The following is a 19220-nucleotide window of genomic DNA, read 5'->3' as shown; positions in this document are numbered from 1 at the left end:
GTCCAGTGACCTAATGTTTCCTTTTTCCTTCCTACGCACATCTCTGATATGCTTTCCATTGGTAACCAGTGGTCAGACATGTGTCATGTTTTAATGATTCATATTTTCACCTCAGTGCTTCATTATATTGAAGTAAAGAAATTGTTTATGATAAATCCTCCCGATAAATTTGACGAACCTATTTGTCGCGCATAAATGCTATGTTTCTATAATATATTATTTAGTATGTTTCAATGTATTATTAACTTATGACTTCATCACGTCGTGTACGTAACATGCATATTCATTAGAAAGCTGTGGGAGTTTTTCTGCGTTTACGACAGAGTGCTGCTCGTGCGCGAGCGTGGAGGCAATGGTAGCAAGATGGCGGCGTTGAAGGAGGAGCAGTGCTACGGACTGTCCTGTGGACGAGTGAGCAATGGCAGTAATGTCTCCGTCTTTCACGTAAAACTCACTGACAGCGCCTTGAGGGCATTTGAAGGTTACCAGAGTAGCAAGGTAATTGAACAACTCATGTAAATGTAACTACATATTAGGTGTATTTTGCTCGTTGGCTGACATAGTTAGCTGGTTAGCAACTGGCTACTTCGCTGCCATGCCAGCAAGCTTCATTAGCTCGATAGCCAGCGTTACTATTTTATTTATTTAGCTAACTACACGAGTTAGATGCATGTTTGTTACTACACACCAACTAGTCATTTTAGGATTGCCTTTCAGCTACCTTTTTAAATGAACCCAGTGTTAAACGAGGCTGGTAGCTTCCAGTGTGTGTGTTTTCTATATTAAACTCTAGCCAATCAGCCTTTATAAGACTTGCTAGCTAACGTAACAAGTGCGCTAGCTATGTTGGCAAGCAAAGTAAGAATTCAGCAAGGATTCAGGTTGCTAGTTAGTTAATTAAGTGTCTAGTTTTTCCATTACCGCCATTAATTGGAACGATCAAAACGGTCAACTTGATTCGCCAACTAGCAAACATTTACATAACGTTGCAAACTAAGGTACTGTAACTAACGTTCGCTTACCAGCCAATTAGTTAAGTTAGCTAGCTTTGATGTTAAACCTTTGATTTAGAGTCAGTAATGAAGCTATGGGCGTATCACAACCAACTAGCTAAGTATATGTTTTAGCTAGATAAAATACAACTAGCCATGTAGTGATGTTGAACAGCGATCGATGACATTTGGCAAAGTTTAGTAGCAAATGTTAGGCTAGGTAAGTTTGCTGAACAATGTCGTTTGTTCAACGTTATCTAGCTAACTAGCCATGTATGAATTGCAGTGAACAAGTGAAGTGCAATAAAAACCCTTGCGTTACGTTGCTTTGCTTATATTACTTCTGGCAGTCGTGAAAAGTGAGACATCTTGGAGGCTAGCCACAAGTAGCTCAAATGACCATATCGAGCTTGCTGTATTTTTTGTCAGTAACCTCCCACTTACAGCATTTCCCTGACTGATTTTTTTTTTTTGTCAGCTGGTAATTAATGTTCTTCAGTCATGGACTTTGAGTTGTTTTGAATTGCTAGCGATATATATATGGTTCCCACCCTACATTGATGCTTGCCATCTATATTTTATTCTATATTTGACTGAGAAAAGCCTGCCAGGCCAGGAAACCAACTACAAGGTTTGTGTTCATGAACATCTAACTACAGTCTAACAAACCCAGTAGTATGGCAAGTAGTTTCATGATTCTTGTCTTTAAATTGATTGAGTTAGGGAAGAGGAAGTGGCCAACATAGCCAGTGTGCTTTGAAACCGTTTGGAAAGAAAACAAAACATTAGCTACCTAGCTTGATAACGCTATGCAGTGTCCTTGATGTAGCTAATAAGAACAAAGATGGTATCCTGCTGTGCTTTTCTTTGAAAAATATGGCCTATTAGTATTAAAACATTTTATTCGTAACACGTGCTAATCATGCTCCAAATATGTGGTAATCATGCTGTTCATGCACATTTTTGCCCACTAAAGAAACATTGATTTGAAGACTACATTGTTAGTTACAGTTGATGTTGGATACACAAATATTGTACATTTAAGGGTTTGAAATTACAGGAATCTGTGTGGGATTTGTGCTTGAGAAATGTATTTTGTGATGCCTAGTCAGTGGAGAACTGGGCAATTCTGTTGAATGAAACCTGCAGTCGTTCAGCTGGAGGGATAGTACCGTAGCTTTTCTCTTTTATTTCCCTACCCGAGCTTGGCTCTGATTTCAGAGGATGCAGACATTACGCAGCTTTGTAGTTGATGAATAGAGGCACTTTTTTATGCCTTTCATCCCCAGGCTCCATTGTCCACTGTACTGTTGTCTAATTGCCAATTTGTGGGAATCTGGCTTTTTTTGTGGCTGTGCTTACTGCACACAAGTTAAAGATACAGCCTCTTATTATTTTTTAACTCTGCATCGTTGGGAAGGTGTCTTAAGCAAGCATTTCACGGTAAAGTCTACACTAGTTGTGTTCGGTGCATGTAACAAACATTTGATTCTTAGTACTAGGGCTGGGAATTGCCAGGGACCTCACAATAGGATATTAATACTACACTTAGGTGCCCATAAGTATTGCGGTTCGCACAATTTTGTATGTATTGTGATTGACATCGGTAACGACCCCCTCCCCCAATCACTACTTAGTATGATATTTTCATATTGGAGTATCTGCTGATTGATTGAGGTGTTGAAATGTATCCCACTTGAAGTCTTTTTACAGTTGATATGCAAGTCCTCCTGTACAGACATGCCTGAGTAAGCACTTAAACTGTGTCATTGTATACCTCGTCGTATATTCGCTGGCGTTTAAGAATAAACCCCTTAGTCACAGTTTGGCCTAGCTAGACATCTTTTTTACCTGTTAGAGGAGGGAGCCATTGATTCCCTTTTGACCCCCCCCCCTCCCCCCAGTATGGAGCACTGTGGTTTGGAAGCTGAAGCTGGGAGGGGTGAGAGGTCAATCTCGTATCATTTGGGGGGTGTTGTCCCTCAGCCGCAGCCCTGTAGTCGACTGGCCACAGAGACAAAACACAATGAGAGCCGTCTTGAAAAAGCTCATAAACCACAAAGAAGGGAGGGAAGTTAAGATGACAAGCAATGCCTTGTGCTCCAGTTTTGATATCTGCGCCCAGGATAAACAGCTGTGAAGTGATTTCCCAAGGTCTGGCTGGTCCCTTTTTCTCTGTCTGGGGAGTTCTATGTCTATTCCAAACACACAGTAGAATTACTTAAATATTTTATTGTGGTTTTGTAGATTAAATAGTTAAGCACTGCCTCTGGCCCTATATTGACCAGGAAGAAATCGATAACACATTTAGGGTGTTCACCCATAAAAGTATTAATTAATTCAAGGTTTATGCAAATGGGGATTGCTACAGAAAAACAATAATCCAAACCCCGTGTCTTTGCCATATATGGTTCAAAAGTTACAGATTTACTCTGAGAATTTAGCATGTTTAGAGTAAATGGAATGTCATCATGGGCATGATCAAAAAGTGGTCACTGCTCAATAGAACTCTGTGGCGCTGTTTCGCGGCAGAGATGACGTTCAAACTAGTGGCTACAGGTTTGTGAGTGAAAACATGGGCTTTTTCTAAATGAAATCTGCTGAATATAAAACAGTGGGGACTAAATATATATTTAACTTACGGCTGAAATCCCGTTAACGGGATCGATTTGACAACAGCCAGTGAAAGTGCAGGGTGCCAAATTCAAACAGAAATCTCAAAATTAAAATTCCTCAAACATACAAGTATTATACACCATTTTATAGATAAACTTGTTGTTAATCCCACCACAGTGTCCGATTTCACAAAGGCTTTACGACGAAAGCATACCATGAGATTATGTTAGGTCAGCGCCTAGTCACAAAAAAACACAGCCATTTTCCAGCCAAAGAGAGGAGTCACAAAAAGCAGAAATAGAGATAAAATTAATCACTAACCTTTGATCTTCATCAGATGGAACTCATAGGACTTCATGTTACACAATACATGTATGTTTTGTTCGATGAAGTTCATATTTATATCCAAAAATCTCAGTTTACATTGGCGCGTTATGTTCAGTAATGTTTTGCCTTCAAAACATCCGGTGATTTTGCAGAGAGCCACTTCAATTTACAGGAATACTCATCATAAACGTTGATGAAAGATACAAGTGTTATGCATAGAATTAAAGATATACTTCTCCTTAATGCAACCGCTGTGTCAGATAAAAAATAAAAAAACTTTACTGCAAAATCACACCATGCGATAATCTGAGTACAGCGCTCAGCCACCATACATATACCCGCCATGTTGTGGAGTCAACAAAAGTCAGAAATAGCATTATAAATATTCACTTACCTTTGATCTTCATCGGAATGCACTCCCAGGAATCCCAGTTCCACAATACATGTTTGATGAAGTCCATCATTTATGTCCAAATGCCTCCTTTTTGTCCAGACAAAAAGTCAAAAAAGTTCCATTACAGTTTGTAGAAACATGTCAAACGATGTATAGAATCAATCTTTAGGATGTTTTTATCATAAATCTTCCAACCGGACAATTCCTTTGTCATTAGAAATGAAAGGGAACGGAGCTCGTACGTGACTAAACTAAAGGCTTTCTGCCAGACCCCTGATTCAAACAGCTCTTATTCGCTCCCCTTTCATAGTAGAAGCCTGAAACAACGTTCTAAAGACTGTTGACATCTAGTGGAAGCCTTAAGAAGTGCAATCTGACCCCATAGACACTGTATATTGGATAGACAATCACTTGAAAAACTACAAACCTCAGATTTCCCACTTCCTGTTTTTTTGCCTGCCATATGAGTTCTGTTATACTCACAGACATTATTTTAACAGTTTTGGAAACTTTAGAGTTTTCTATCCAAATCTACAAATTATATGCATATTCTAGCTTCTGGGCCTGAGTAACAGGCAGTTTACTATGGGCACGCTTTTCACCCGGACGTGAAAATACTGCCCCCTTGCATAAGAGGTTATTAACAGACTGAATTTAAATATCTGACCTCGGACAATCTGTTCCTTTTTTCATTGTGTATTTTTGAGTCTTGCCCTTTAAATCGCCATAGAAACGGCCTCTCAATGTAGATTGATCGCCAATATAGCCAATGAAAGCCAAGGATCTGGAAATGAAAATGACGACGTATTAAGTTGATTTTGATTGGTCCAACCCACTGAAACGCCTACAAATGGTACCACCTGCCAACGCCAAATATGGAGGAGATGCAACCAAGAGCAGCACGGTCAAAACAAGCAACTGTCACAGAAAATTAACGCTCTTATTTAATCAACACTGTCAAGTACATTAAGGTTACAATATTGTAGCGAACAATCTAATTAATTCTGAGAGGGCAAAGAACTACATTTTGACATTTCGTATCACCCTCTTGAATTGCCCTGTTTTTCTCTACATTCTAGAGCAGTGAGTGAACCCCTTAACATATGGCATATAAAAAGTTTTATTTTAACACCATGTCCTTTTTCACCATCCAGTGATTCATTCTTTCTTTGTCTAGGTCAAGTCCTACTCAGAGAATGGTATGATAATATACAGCCTTTAGAGCATTGTACTTTGTAAGTGCATTGTGCAATAGTCCTCAGGTAGCATGGCAGACAGACTGTTATCCATGTCTGACGTGAGCAGTGCCAATGTCAACCCGTTGCTCTGTTTGCACATCTGATCAGAAGGACAGAGTGGGGATTCTCAACCTGGAGACTGACAAACATGAGGAAATAATGTGCCTTCAGTTGAAAATTACGACATATAAAAAAGGCCTAATGTTATCTCTTCTAGGGATTTTTCTGCCATTGTAATCCTTGGGCTGGCCCCTAGGCAACCTGAAAAAGGAAGAAGAAAAAAAGTCCAGAAATTATTATAAATACAATTGGAAATTACATTTTCGTGATGTAAAAATGCTTTGTGTAAACTTAAACCTCTTAAATTATAAAGTATGTGTAAATGACAATGAACCTTTAATATCTTTGAGAACTAAAAATTACTAAAGTAAAAGCTAGACAGGGAGAATTGAAAATTCCCAAAACACTGAATTAAGCAGTTTTCATTTGATTGTTTGAGCAAAAGCACATCACATTAGCCATGGCAAAATTCATAGGATGTCAGGAAACTTGCTTTAAAACTACACAATTTTATCTCAGCTCCTTGGCAGAGTATGTAGAATCATAGAAAATTGTCTACAAAAATGAACAATATTCTTTACACAGCCATAAATGGGTCCTGTAAAATGTAGATGTGCTGATTGCGCCCCCTACCAGGTCCACCACCTAAGCCCCTTTTTGATCCAGAAAAAATGTATGTTGTGCAAAGTGTTGTAACACGGCCATTTTCTTATGAGGAATCAGTAATTCCCTGGCCTAGATTTTCGCCTATTGTCAGACGAGCCTGTTGAATACCGTTCCAAGACCTTTTCAGAACATCCTATTACTGTACAATCTTCTGTTGATAGGCAGTGTTTATTTAACTGGCTGCCTGTTTCTGTTTAAGTATATTTTGCTGCCAGATGCCTCAAGTTACTTCAGCAGTTACCTTTTTTTTAATAGCAAAGCAGTCATTGTATGAAATCATGCCAGAACCTTTAAGATGGCACCTACAATTGGCAGCTAAAATGGCTCCTAAAATGTGCCATTTCAGCTAAATGGATTTAAAGAGTTGAACTTGGTATCCCTCTGTGGGATGATTGACACTAATGTTTTTGCCCAATGCCTTTTGGTGTCAGTGGGTTAGGTAATGGCCAGGTTATTCTTGGATTCTGTGCAGGCAGTGTGAAGTTTTACATTACATTCCTTACACAGTACATCAACCTTCAGGCCCCTGGTATGTGTAGAGAATTTAGCTCAATGTATAATACAAGGGTGAACAGAAGTGTTTCTAATTTCAATTCAGTTTTTAATTGAAAAGCTTAGCCAAAACTTTTAACCATTATGTTACTCAGAATACAACATGAACATTTTGTGTTTCTCACAAGTGATCCAGTCTTGCTAGTAGGTTTCCAGAGATATTTGATATAAGTGCCTTCACAAACTAGCCTCGTCTTTGTGGAGCATTTCCGTCTAGGCTAAAGCCTTTTAGTTTGCTGGCGGGCACAAGGAGTGACATTAGTGCTCTGGGTTGACTTTTTCCCCTTGACACCAGAGACAAGGAACTGATTGAGCTTTAATGAGAGCTGTCCTCTATCCCACTTAGTATGCACTTTTGTTACCTCTCCAGGTGAAGGCCTTCCATTCTGGCACTGGCAATGTGTCTTTATAAGAATGGAATACACAATTTCCACCCAATTGCTCAAACATCACATGAAGTAAGACTAAATGGAATGTACATTTTTACATCTTGTTGCTGTTTTTACAACAAAAAGTCCCCCGCTTTGGATGACAACAAATCTCCATTTGTTACTGTATCCCATATTTTGTGTTATCTGAAACTCAAATGTAATTTGCTTAATTGACAAAACGCACATTGGAAGTTTTTGTTTCATGTGCTCTGTGATGCTACAAGGTAGGTTTAAGTAACAGCGACTGGTACATGTTTTGGGCTGGTCTCCAGTGTCTACGTACAAAATATACCCCAAAACACGTGCGCCAATTTTCACGCAAAGGTTGACGTGAGAATGTGTTTAGCTTCGCATAAACTTTAGACCATGTGTATGCACAGTTTCTATTGGTTGAAGTATTGCATTGCAAGTAGCTTAGTATTTTGAGAAAATGGGGGATATGACCACACGCTTTTTCATAACAAAAAACTGGGAAATATAATAAAATACAAACATTTGCTGTTAGTGAGAAGCGCTAAGATTTTGGGGCATTTTTTCATTCTAAAACAGTTAGAAATGGGCATCTATTTAATTTCCATGATCATTTCAGAATATTTTCCTAATCTTTTCTGACTGATGGTTTCATACTCGTGAAGTAACATATAGGCCTACAAAGTGCCTTAATTGGATCCACTTTACACTAAATAAAAACAATTTAAAGTATTTTGATCGATCTGATCCTGAGCACAGTTTAACGGTAGAACAGACTATTCACCTTTTCCATTTGTTTTTTAGGCTACTGTATATGTCTCTGAATAGCCTATTGTCATTTCTAATATTGCAAGTAAACAATATTTTATTAATAAACATAATACATATTTTCATAACATTACACTAATTCCTCACCACTTTTTCTTGTCATGATGGGTTCATATTCCCGATGACAGTTTAGCTTGCAAGAAATTACCATACTCATCTCTCATTTAATTGGGCCTGTTGTAGGCTATTACACTGAACAAAAATATAAATGCAACAATTTCAAGAGTTTACTGAGTTGCAGTTTTATATAAGGAAATCAGTCAATTTAAATAAATTCATTAGGCCCTAATCTATGGATTTCACATGAATGGGAAGGCGGATACTTAAAAAAATAAAGGTTTGTTCGTGGATCAGAAAACCAGTCTGTCTGGTGTGACCACCATTTGCCTCATGCAGCGCATCACATCTCCTTTGCATAGAGTTGATCAGGCTGTTGATTGTGGCCTGTGGAATGTTGTCTTACTCCTCTTCAATGCTGTGTGAAGTTGCTGGATACTGGCGGGAACTGGAATATGCTGTCATGCATGTCGATCCAGAGCATCCCAAACATGCTCAATGGGTGACATGTCTGGTGAGTATGCAGGCCATGGAAGAACTGGGACATGTTCAGCTTCCAGGAATTGTGTACAGATCCTTGCGACATGGGGCCGTGCATTATCATGCTGAAACATGAGGTTATGGCGCCAGCCGAATGGCACAACAATGGGCCTCAGGTTCTCATCACGGTATTTCTGTGCATTCAAGTTGCTGTTGATAAAATGCAGTTGTGTTCGTTGTCCGAAGCTTATGCCTGCCCATACCATAACCCCACTGCCACCATGGGGCACTCTGTTCACAACGTTGACATGAGCAAACTGCTCGCCTGCACGATGTCATACACGCTGTCTGCCATCTGCCCAGTACAGTTGAAAACAGGATTCATCTGTGAAGAGCACACTTCTCCAGCGTACCAGTGGCCATAGAAGGTGAATATTTTCCCCCTGAAGTCCGTTACGACGTCGAACCACAGTCAGGTCAAGACCCCGGTGAGGACGACGAGCATGCAGATTATCTTCCCTGAGACAGTTTCTGACAGTGTGGTCAGAAATTATTGGGTTGTGCAAACCCACAGTTTCACCAGCTGTCCAGGTGGCTGGTCTCAGACGATCCCGTAAGTGAAGAAGCCGGATGTGGAGGTCCTGGGCTGGCGTGGTTACACGTGGTCTGCGGTTGTGAGGCCGGTTGGATGTATTGCCACATTCTCTAAAACAACGTTGGAGACGGCTTATGGTAGAGAAATTAACATTCGCTTCTCTGGCAACAGCAATGGTGGACATTCCTTCAGTCAGCATGCCAAATGCACACTCCCTCAACTTGAGACATCTGTGGCATTGTGTTGCGACAACTGCACGTTTTAGGGGCCTTTTATTGTCCCCAGCACAAGGTGCACCTGTAATGATCATGCTGTTTAATCAGCGTCTTGATATTCCACACCTGTCAGGTGGATGGATATCTTGGCAAAGCAGAAATGCTTACTAACATGGATGTAAACAAATTTGTGCACAAAATTTCAGAGAAATAAGCTTTTTGTGTGTATTGAACAAGTATTTTGCGCTATGCATCCAAAAGGGAGCACGGTTTATAGTATACAGTAGAATTTAACAGACAGTTAATATTTTTGCTTTGAAGTGTCTAGACTACCACTAAGTAGGCCTACTGTAATTTTAGTAGACATGCTTGAAAATGTGGGCAGTGCAGCATATTTAGTAAAAGTAAACGCAAAACATTAGTGAATTGAAATGATCACAATTTACAATAGATTGTTCTTTCAGAAACAGTCAAATACAGCAAATGTCACTATAAGTTTAAAACATTCTCTCAACACCTCCAGAGATATTTAATCAAGTTATTCATTGGTATTTCCTTAAAAAATATCCTTTGCCTAATTCCAATTCTTCCAAAGTATACAGCATATAAGGGCATTTTTCAGACTGAGTTTTAATGCTCGTTCACTCACACAATTTCAGGATGGGTCTGATTTATAATGGGAAATATGTGTATATATGGCGTGCAGCAAGTTTATATATCTATTTTTGTACGTGCGCAGTCTTTTCTGAAATGGCTCAGATATTTAGTGTAAAATGTACGCAGCGGTTATATTTGAGGCCCCTGGTGCCACGGATATTTAAGTAATGCTGACTCCCCAGTTTGAACAGAACGAATGGGGCACTAGCTAGCGAGATCATAACCACAGCCAAATATGACTCAAATGTCATGGATGGTGTGGCCCTCAGTCCCGTGGGCTAGTCACACTGGATGGCCTGGTATCACTGTGTACAGAGCTGACCTGCATTCTTGCTAGGTCTCATATGTCTAGTGATTGCGCTGTGTATTTCCCAGTAGTCAAGCATTGGGAGCTGCCCCAGATGATGTCCTGTCCTGCTGAGTGCTGATCCGGTGCCATCACTGCGTGTGGAAATGAGCGGTTGTTGGATCTTAGCACCATGTCCCAGGCCCTGGGCCAACGTGGGGTGCTACTCAGTTCCACTGGCCCCCTCACAGATGAGTCCTGGAAAGTTCAGGGTTATCCTCATAACAGCGTCTGTTCTTACACTCGTGTCACAGGTTTAGTTAATGTCACACAGTTGTATGGTCATTTGATTTGACATGCGCTGATATTTTCAAGTTGGAGTTGGCTGGTGCTTTGTCACATGTTGAATAGTTTTCCCTCGCTCCTACCTACAACTGGAACCCCCAACTGTGTTCTTTTTTGGTGTCATTGGGGGATCTCAAAGTTATTTAAAGAAGATGTAGATTATATCAAGTTCCAATTTAAGCTGATTCTATAAACTTTATAGAAATTCTCACCTTCACTTTACAACTATCTTTATGGAATTTTTTGATTTTTCAATTCCTCTGCAGACAGCTGTTGTAAACTAGTTGAATGTCCTGTAGTGTGTTGATTTAGTGTTACACAGATCTTCCCAATGATTGGAACTTTGGTGCTACGCCACTGTGATAACACATTTCCATGTGGAAACAGCCTCTTATGCAGTCAATCATACTTTTAGCTGTTTTAATGTCGTTTAATACATTTAGCAGTTTTATATAGCCCAACTTGATTTCCGTTTAAAAACATATTTTTATTTCAAAGATCTGTGCCAATATGGGAAAACTCTTTGGAGACTCCTTTTACGTGATTTCAAGCCAACGCAATGATTGATTTTTGTGAGCATTGATGCTACATTCAAACTTGAACCAGTGTTTATAGAGGTGCAAGTTGTCTCCCCGGAGAGGTGAGGGGAGTCTCATCACTGCACTGTTGAGATTATCAACAGGCGTGTTGATTTGGTACAAAATGCACAGTGAAAATTGCCGCCTGCAGTGTTTTAGGAGTAGCCCTCCTAACGACCCAGTGATATTTTAGTCCTAGGATAGTCTGGTTACCGGCCGGTCCTGTGGATGGGGATTAGAACTCGCTATTCTATTGCAGGACTGTAATCCAACTAGAGGCCTAACTTTTTTTAAAGGGGAAAGCACTGGTGAAAACATTGTGCTGTGCCTTTACTTTGGCACGGTCTGTGTGTGTAATCTGCCTTATCTCTTTGCATGCAGATCAGATGACACTTTGCCAACTAGTCCGCACGTCAAGAACTTCCCAGTGTCCAAACCACCCATTAAATTGCCAACAGTTGAATGTTGAAGGATCACCATCCCTCAATTTAGGGCTGGGTGATATGGCCTAAAAATCATATGTAGATTTTTTTTCTTCTCAAATGTATGGATTTATGATATCTGTTTTTTCTATGCTTTGTTGTACAATCAAAGGTAAAAATGCACTGCATTTCAGTCAGGAATAATCCTAATTCAGGTCCTGTGAAATTATACCTAGGCTAAATATACAGGACAATGCCTTCAGAAAGTATTCACACCCCTTGACGTTTTCCACATGTTATGTTACAGCCTCAATTTAAAATGGATTGAATTGAGATATTGTCACTGGCCTCCACACAATAACCCATAATGTCACAGTGGAATTGTTTACAAATGAATAAAAAATGAAAAGCTGGTGTCTGGAGTCAAGTATTACCTTCTCTGGGATATGTGGGACGCTAACCTACCACTTGGCCAAAAGCCAGTAAAAATGCAGAGTGCCAAATTCAAATAAATTACTATAAAAATCCAACTTTCATGAAATCACACATGAAAGATACCAAATTAAAGCTACACTTGTTGTGAATCCAGCCAACATGTCAGAATTCAAATAGGCTTTACGACGAAAGCACACCAAACGATTATGTTAGGTCAGAGCCAAGTCACAGAAAAACACAGCCATTTTTCCAGCCAAAGAGAGGAGTAACAAAAAGCAGGAAGAGAAAAAATGTATCACTAACCTTTGATCTTCATCAGATGACACTTATAGGACTTCATGTTACACAATACATGTATGTTTTGTTCGGTAAAGTTCATATTTATATCCAAAAACCTGAGTTTAGGCGGGACGCTACTGTCTCACTTGGCTAAAAGCCAGAGAAAATGCAGAGCGCCAAATTCAAATAAATTACTATAAAAATCCAACTTTCATGAAATCACACATGATAGATACCAAATTAAAGCTACACTTGTTGTGAATCCAGCCAACATGTCAGAATTCAAATAGGCTTTTCGGCAAAATCAAACGATGCTATTATCTGAGGATAGCAACAGAGTAAACAAAGAGAGAGAAGCATATTTCAACCCTGCAGGCGCGACACAAAACGCAGAAATAAAAATATAATTCATGCCTTACCTTTGACGAGCTTCTGTTGTTGGCACTCCAATATGTCCCATAAACATCACAAATGGTTATTTTGTTCGATTAATTCCGTCGATATATATCCAAAATGTCCATTTATTTTGCGCGTTTGATCCAGAAAAACACCGGTTCCAACTTGTGCAACGTGACTACAAAATATCTCAAAAGTTACCTGTAAACTTTGCCAAAACATTTCAAACTACTTTTGTAATACAGCTTTAGGTATTTTTTTACGTAAATAATCGCTAAAATTGAAGACGGGATGATCTGTGTTCAATACAGGATTAAAACAAACTGTAGCTAGCTTTCTGGTCACGTGCCTTTATCTAACAGTACACTTCAAGTGACCCTTGTTCAAGATGGCCGTACTTCTTCATTACACAAAGGAAAAAACCTCAACCAATTTCTAAAGACTGTTGACATCCAGTGGAAGCGGAAGAAACTGCAAGAAGGTCAATTAGAAATCTGGATTCCCAATGAAAAGCCATTGAAAAGTGACAACAACAACAAAAACATCTGAATGGTTTGTCCTCGGTTTCGCCTGCTAAATAAGTTCTATTATACTCACAGACATGATTCCAACAGTTTTAGAAACTTCAGTGTTTTCTATCCAAATCTACTAATAATATGCATGTCTTATCTTCTGGGGATGAGTAGCTGGCAGTTGAATTTGGGTATGCTTTTCATCCAAACGTGAAAATGCTGCCCCCTATCCTAGAGAAGTTAAACTCCTTTATGGCAAGCCTAAATAAGTTCAGAAGTAAAAATGTGTTAGTCACAAGTTGTGCAACAATAGTGTTTTAACATTTATTTTTGAATAGCTACCGCATCCCTGTACCCCACATATACAATTACCTGTAAGGGCCATAATTCGAGCAGTGAATTTCAAACAAATACCAGGGAGGTTTTTCAATGCCTTGCAAAGAAGGGCACCTATTGGTAGATGGGTAAAACTGAAATTTTTATATCCCTTTGAGCATGGTGATATTTTTGGCACTTTGGATGGTGTATCAATATACCCAGTCACTAAAGACCCAGGCATCCTTACTAACTCAGTTGCTGGAGAGGAAGATAAACACTCAGGGATTTCACCGTGAGGCCAATGGTGACTTTAAAACCATTAGTTTAATGGCTGTAATAGGAGAACTGAGGATGGATCAACATTGTAGTTACTCTACAATACTAACCTAATTGACAGAGTGAAAAGAAGGAAGCCTGTACAGAATACAAATATTCTAAAAACATGCATTCTGTTTACAATAAGGCACTAAAGTAAAACTGCAAAAAATGTGGCAAAGAAATTAACTTATTGTCCTGAATACAAAGTGTCATGTTTAGGGCAAATTCAACAAGCATGGTGGTGGCTGCATCATGTTATGCGTTTGCTTGTCATCTGCAAGGACTATAGAGTTCTTCAGGATAAAAAGAAATGGAATAGTGGTAAGTACAGGCAAAATCCTGTAGGAAAACCTGGTGGTTTGCTTTCCAACAGACACTGGGAGACAAATTCACCTTTCAACAGAACAATAGCCTAAAACACAAGGCCAAATATACACTGGAGTTGTTTAGCAAGACAACATTGAATGTTTCTGAGTGGTCTAGTTACAGTTTTGACTTAAATCGGCATGAAAATCTATGGCAAGACTTGAAAATGGCTGTCTACCATTGATCAACAACCAACTTGACAGATCTTGAAGAATTTAAAATAGTAATGTGCAAATATTGTACAATCCAGGTGTGCAAAGTTCATAGAGATTTACCCAGAAAGACTCACAGCTGTAATCACTGCCAAAGTTGATTTTAACATGTATTGAGTCAGATGTGAATACCTAAGTAAATTAGATTTGTATTTCATTTTCAATAAATGTTATAACATTTCTAAGAACATATTTTCACTTTGTAATTCTGGGGTATTGCTTGTAGATGGGTGAGGGAAAAACCATCAATTTAATCAATTTTGAATTCAGGCTGTAACACAGCAAAATGTGGAATTACTTTCTGAAGGGCCTGTAAGTCTTCCACAACCACAAGACCCACTAACAATTCATTATTTTATCAAAATAGTTCAACCTTTTTTATAGTAATTACTGATCTGGCTTTCAAACTCAGTCTATTGATATGCTTTTTTTTATTTATTTTTTTATGACCAGAACCATGAATAATGCACATACACTAATAATTACTAACTTCATGTAGCAGGCATTATAAAAAATGTACACGTCTCATAAACAATCTCTCAAGCACAGGCCCACGTGCTAGTGAGTGGCCAGCTATTATATATATTTCATGTTTAGCCAATTTAGATCTATTTGCTAGCTAACAAGGCAGATGAGTTTAATTATTATGAACACACCCTTCTGTCCGTCTCCAACTTTTTTTGAACCTGGTTCAGATGTTGAAATCAAGTGGCCTACCTTATTTCTCAGAATGGGAATGAGTTGCCATTTCCTTTTATATAATTGTTTTATGCTTATTGCACATTTATTAAACAGACTAGACAGTAAAACAGTTCAAATGCTGCTTGCGGGATGTGGCTGTGCGACAAACTGAGCATTCATTTTCCAGAATTAAATGTTAATTGATAATCCTGTTTTGGTAGTGTCTGCATGCAATTTGAGCAGTTGAGACATAAAAAGAGTATCGTTAGCCTTTCTATGCTCTATTACAGTAAAATAAAGTTTGTTTCTGTGTCCATATGACCAATTCTGTTGGACCAAACCTCCAACGCAAATAGCGAGTTGAAACCACTTGTCAGAGAGATCACTTCTTCCTCTCTGACATCTTTGTTTTAAATGCTGGAGACGGGCTTGGTGGGGGTGTGTGTCTCGCCAAAATGTGTCCAAAATAAACCCAATGAGTTTCTATGGGCTTATTTTAGACATAAGCTTGCTGCCTGCCTTCCCGCCTTTGGGAAAACAACTCCCATTGTTTGGGTGGAGACATTATATACAGATCACTGGTGAAAATGGAAAGGTGCACAGAGGGAGTGAAGGAGACAAGACCAAAAAGACATGAGAACAAGCGGACATAAACACTCATATATATATAAACAAACTTGATTCTTGCGATACAGGCATTTGGAATATTGCGCAGAAGCATACGTTTGAATGAGTCTAATTAATTATATTTATCGCCCAGCCCAGGTTAGCTCTGTGGAACATTCTTGGCTCCAGTCCCAGAGAATAGTGACATATCAGCAGCCCATTCAAATGAACAGGCTGAGTGTTGCACTATGTCAGTGGGGGGGGGGAGCTAAATTCGGGTACTCTGTTTTATGTTGCAGCGGTGGGGTTGACGGAACGTGCAGGCTCCATTGAATGGCTGGCTGGTTCAGATTGAGCACAGGTCTGGGTAAAACTAGATCTCAGGAAATAGTCTCTCTACAGACTGAATGCCTCCCGCAATGCACCAATATTCCAGCTTACACGCCTGTAGAAGTTCCGGTGTCCGTTGGAAATGGGAGGCGCGTCACCCGTGACTTTATTGCTGTATTTGCTTGTAACCCTAGCTAAACATGAGCACAGTTCCCGCCTGCATTTTAAGCCCTGCATACCCGAACTCATGATTTGTTGGTAGAGTTGTCTGAAGAAGACCCTCCCTGGATACATTTTTTCCCCCTTTCCAAATGTCATAGAGAATCTGACATCCTCCCCAGACCTAGTGCTCAGGCTCCTAGGTCTGGGTTTTAGACTAGCCAGTAAAGGCCAGGGTTGTACTGAGGAACGCCTGGGACAAGATCTCTATTCTGTTGGTCTGAAATTTGACATGCATGTTTCAATGACTGTATGCGATTCGGAATTACTTGTGAAATTGAAATTCTCACGTTGCATCACGTATTCCACTCCAAATCGTCCAGTCACAATTGGTTTTGATACATTGTGCATTGTGTTCTTTATGCCCCATTACATTGTAATGGAATAATGCAAAATGTAAGGAAACTACCACTAAAGTGACAGTTATAAATATATGTTGGTATAACTGACGGTCGACCTTATTCATTGTGCGAAAAGGTGGTGGAATTAAGTCGAGGTCAGAATACGTTGAATCTGTAGACGCCTCCGCCATACCTTAACTACTTTGATCTCCACCCAAAACAAATAGCCGGTGAAAAGCATGCTAATCTCATGCTTAAGTTTAAGGTCAGAATACACGTGGAGAAAAAGGAATCTGCCCTATAATACGGATGTGGCTGAACACACAAATTACCTTTGTGTCAAAATGTCATCCATGATTAGAAAACACTTTCTGACCGCAAAGAAATTCATAGAACTACAACCTGTATTATACATTGGGTAATGGCAATGTCCACAGACCAGGGGTTACCCTGTTCACAACGTGCCATGTTCACAGCTGCCAGTGTGAGTGGGCTCAGTGTCAGTCGTTGGATGTTCTGCAGTGCCACCATCTGCCCAATGGCAGCGTCACCCTACTCTTTCCAAAGGCTCCTCTGTGCTCTGGGCAGGCTAGCCTCTCTTCCTGGTTCACATGTGATCTCCAGAAGTGTCAATGAGGAAGGAAACCAGAGGGACTTCCTCTATTGCTTGTCAGAGTTGTCAGGCATGTTCCTCCTTGAAGCTTGGCTATGATTAGTGGAAAACATGTTGTGCTTAGTCTCCTAGACTAGCCAGCAATTGCTTGGCATCCTGTAAGGCGCTACAGAGGGTAGTGCGTACAGCCCAGGCCAAGCTTCCTGCCATCCAGGACCTATATACTAGGTGGTGCCAGAGGAAAGCCCAAAAAATTGTCCCAAGACTCCAGTCTCCCAAGTCATGTTCTTTCTGCTACCACACTGCAAGTGGTACTGGAGTGCTAAGTCAAGGACCAAAAGGCTCCTTAACAGCTTCTACCCCCAAGCCAGAAGACTGCTGAACAATTAATCAAATGGCCACCCGGACTATTTGCTTTGACCCCCCCTTTAAACTGCTGCTACTCGCTGTTTATTATCTATGCATAGTCAATTTTCCCCTACCTACATGTAGAAATGACCTCGACTAACCTGTACTCCCGCACATTGACTTGGTACCCTCTGTGTATAGCCTCATTGTTTGTGTCCCTTTATATTTTATTTGCAACTGTAGTTTATATCGTAAATATTTTCTTAACTGCGTTGTTGGTTAAGGGCTTGTAAGTAAGCATTTCACGGTAAGGTCTACACCTGTTTTATTCGGTGAATGTGACAAGTAACTTTTGATTTGTTCAAGTAAATCATGTTCTGCTCCTGTATCGTCTCCTATCATGCAATCAATGGTTTGTTCAGTAGTGGTGTGTTAATTGCTTTGTCTGCTTGACTTGATAGAGTAAGCTCTACGCTGATGTGCCCAGTGGTCTGCTGTACTGCAGACCATGGCTTCTTTAGCAGTGTAACCCATTGTGTAATAGGTTTACCGTAGGTGAAAGGGGTAACTTGTTTTGAGTTCAACACCAGCGTCTGTTCTTAAACCAACTTATTTTTCTCCCACACATTCGGACACGGTAAGGCTTTTAGAAGAAATGGATGACCACACTGATGGCGTTCCAGAACCTCAGTGCTATGGATAAAAGTTTATGTACAAGTTGTTACTTACCAAAGTTATTTTCCTCAGAACTTAGAACAAATATTTGGTCACAACTAGTTTTTTTTTTTTGTGTGTTAGGCTTTTGGTGAGGTAATTCACATGGCTATTCACACAACTCAGTTGAGTAGTCTGCCTTTAGTCTGCCTGTGTCATTAATTAATATGATTGGCTGTGCTGTTGAGTACATTGATCAGGCAAGTCCTATGCATAAAATCAGATGAGCAATGAGCAAGTGCTTTGCAAACATCTAGAGTTTTGATTTATTGAATGTTTGTCCCCCATAACTTCACCATATTTATCTGAGCCTCATCTGGTGGCTGCTAACAGTGGACAATAACAACAAATGTCAGCACCAGGAACACCATTCTGATTGGCTGGCAGTGTACCAACTGCTTGCCGTTGCACTGAATAGCCTGAGTGCTGAAAAACAAATGAGGACACCACACATTTATCTTACTGCAGCGCAACTGGCATGCTTCTTTTTATGTGTACAGATTGTTTTGCAGGAAATGCCTGTGTATGTGGGTTTTTTGTCTGCCTGTGTGCCTAATGTAGGTGAAATATGAAAACAGGGAAGGGAGCGCAGCTGATTGACGTGGATGGCCTGCTGCTTGCTTTGCATTTCTATCCTGTCACCCTCTAAAGACAATGTTTTAATATGTTGAGTGATGGCAAGGCCTTGACATTTTAGGGAGGCTAGTTGGAGCAGCACAGCGAGGCAACTTCTAAGAAACTCTGTAAACTGAGTGCTTGATGTGAAATACAGAAGGCTTTTACCTCATCCAAACAGGACAATTTTTTTTAAAGTTCCATGCAA

At 39.9% G+C, this 19220-nt stretch overlaps 1 protein-coding gene across 1 annotated transcript in view; it reads left to right on the top strand.

Moving 5' to 3' along the window:
- The first annotated feature begins 319 nt into the window (after window positions 1-319).
- The window catches only part of LOC111972107 (RNA polymerase II elongation factor ELL), a 48407-nt gene continuing 29506 nt past the window's right edge, over window positions 320-19220 (top strand). The window contains exon 1 of the mRNA XM_023998965.2: window positions 320-498. Coding sequence (XP_023854733.1) covers window positions 364-498 — 135 coding nt within the window. The 5' untranslated portion in view covers window positions 320-363. The remainder of the gene's footprint in view (window positions 499-19220) is intronic.

The sequence above is a fragment of the Salvelinus sp. IW2-2015 genome, linkage group LG13 (genome assembly GCF_002910315.2).
Source record: "Salvelinus sp. IW2-2015 linkage group LG13, ASM291031v2, whole genome shotgun sequence".
Lineage (NCBI taxonomy): Eukaryota > Metazoa > Chordata > Actinopteri > Salmoniformes > Salmonidae > Salvelinus > Salvelinus sp. IW2-2015.
The sequence above is the reverse complement of the archived record's forward strand: the minus strand, read 5'-3'. Positions and strand labels throughout refer to the sequence as shown.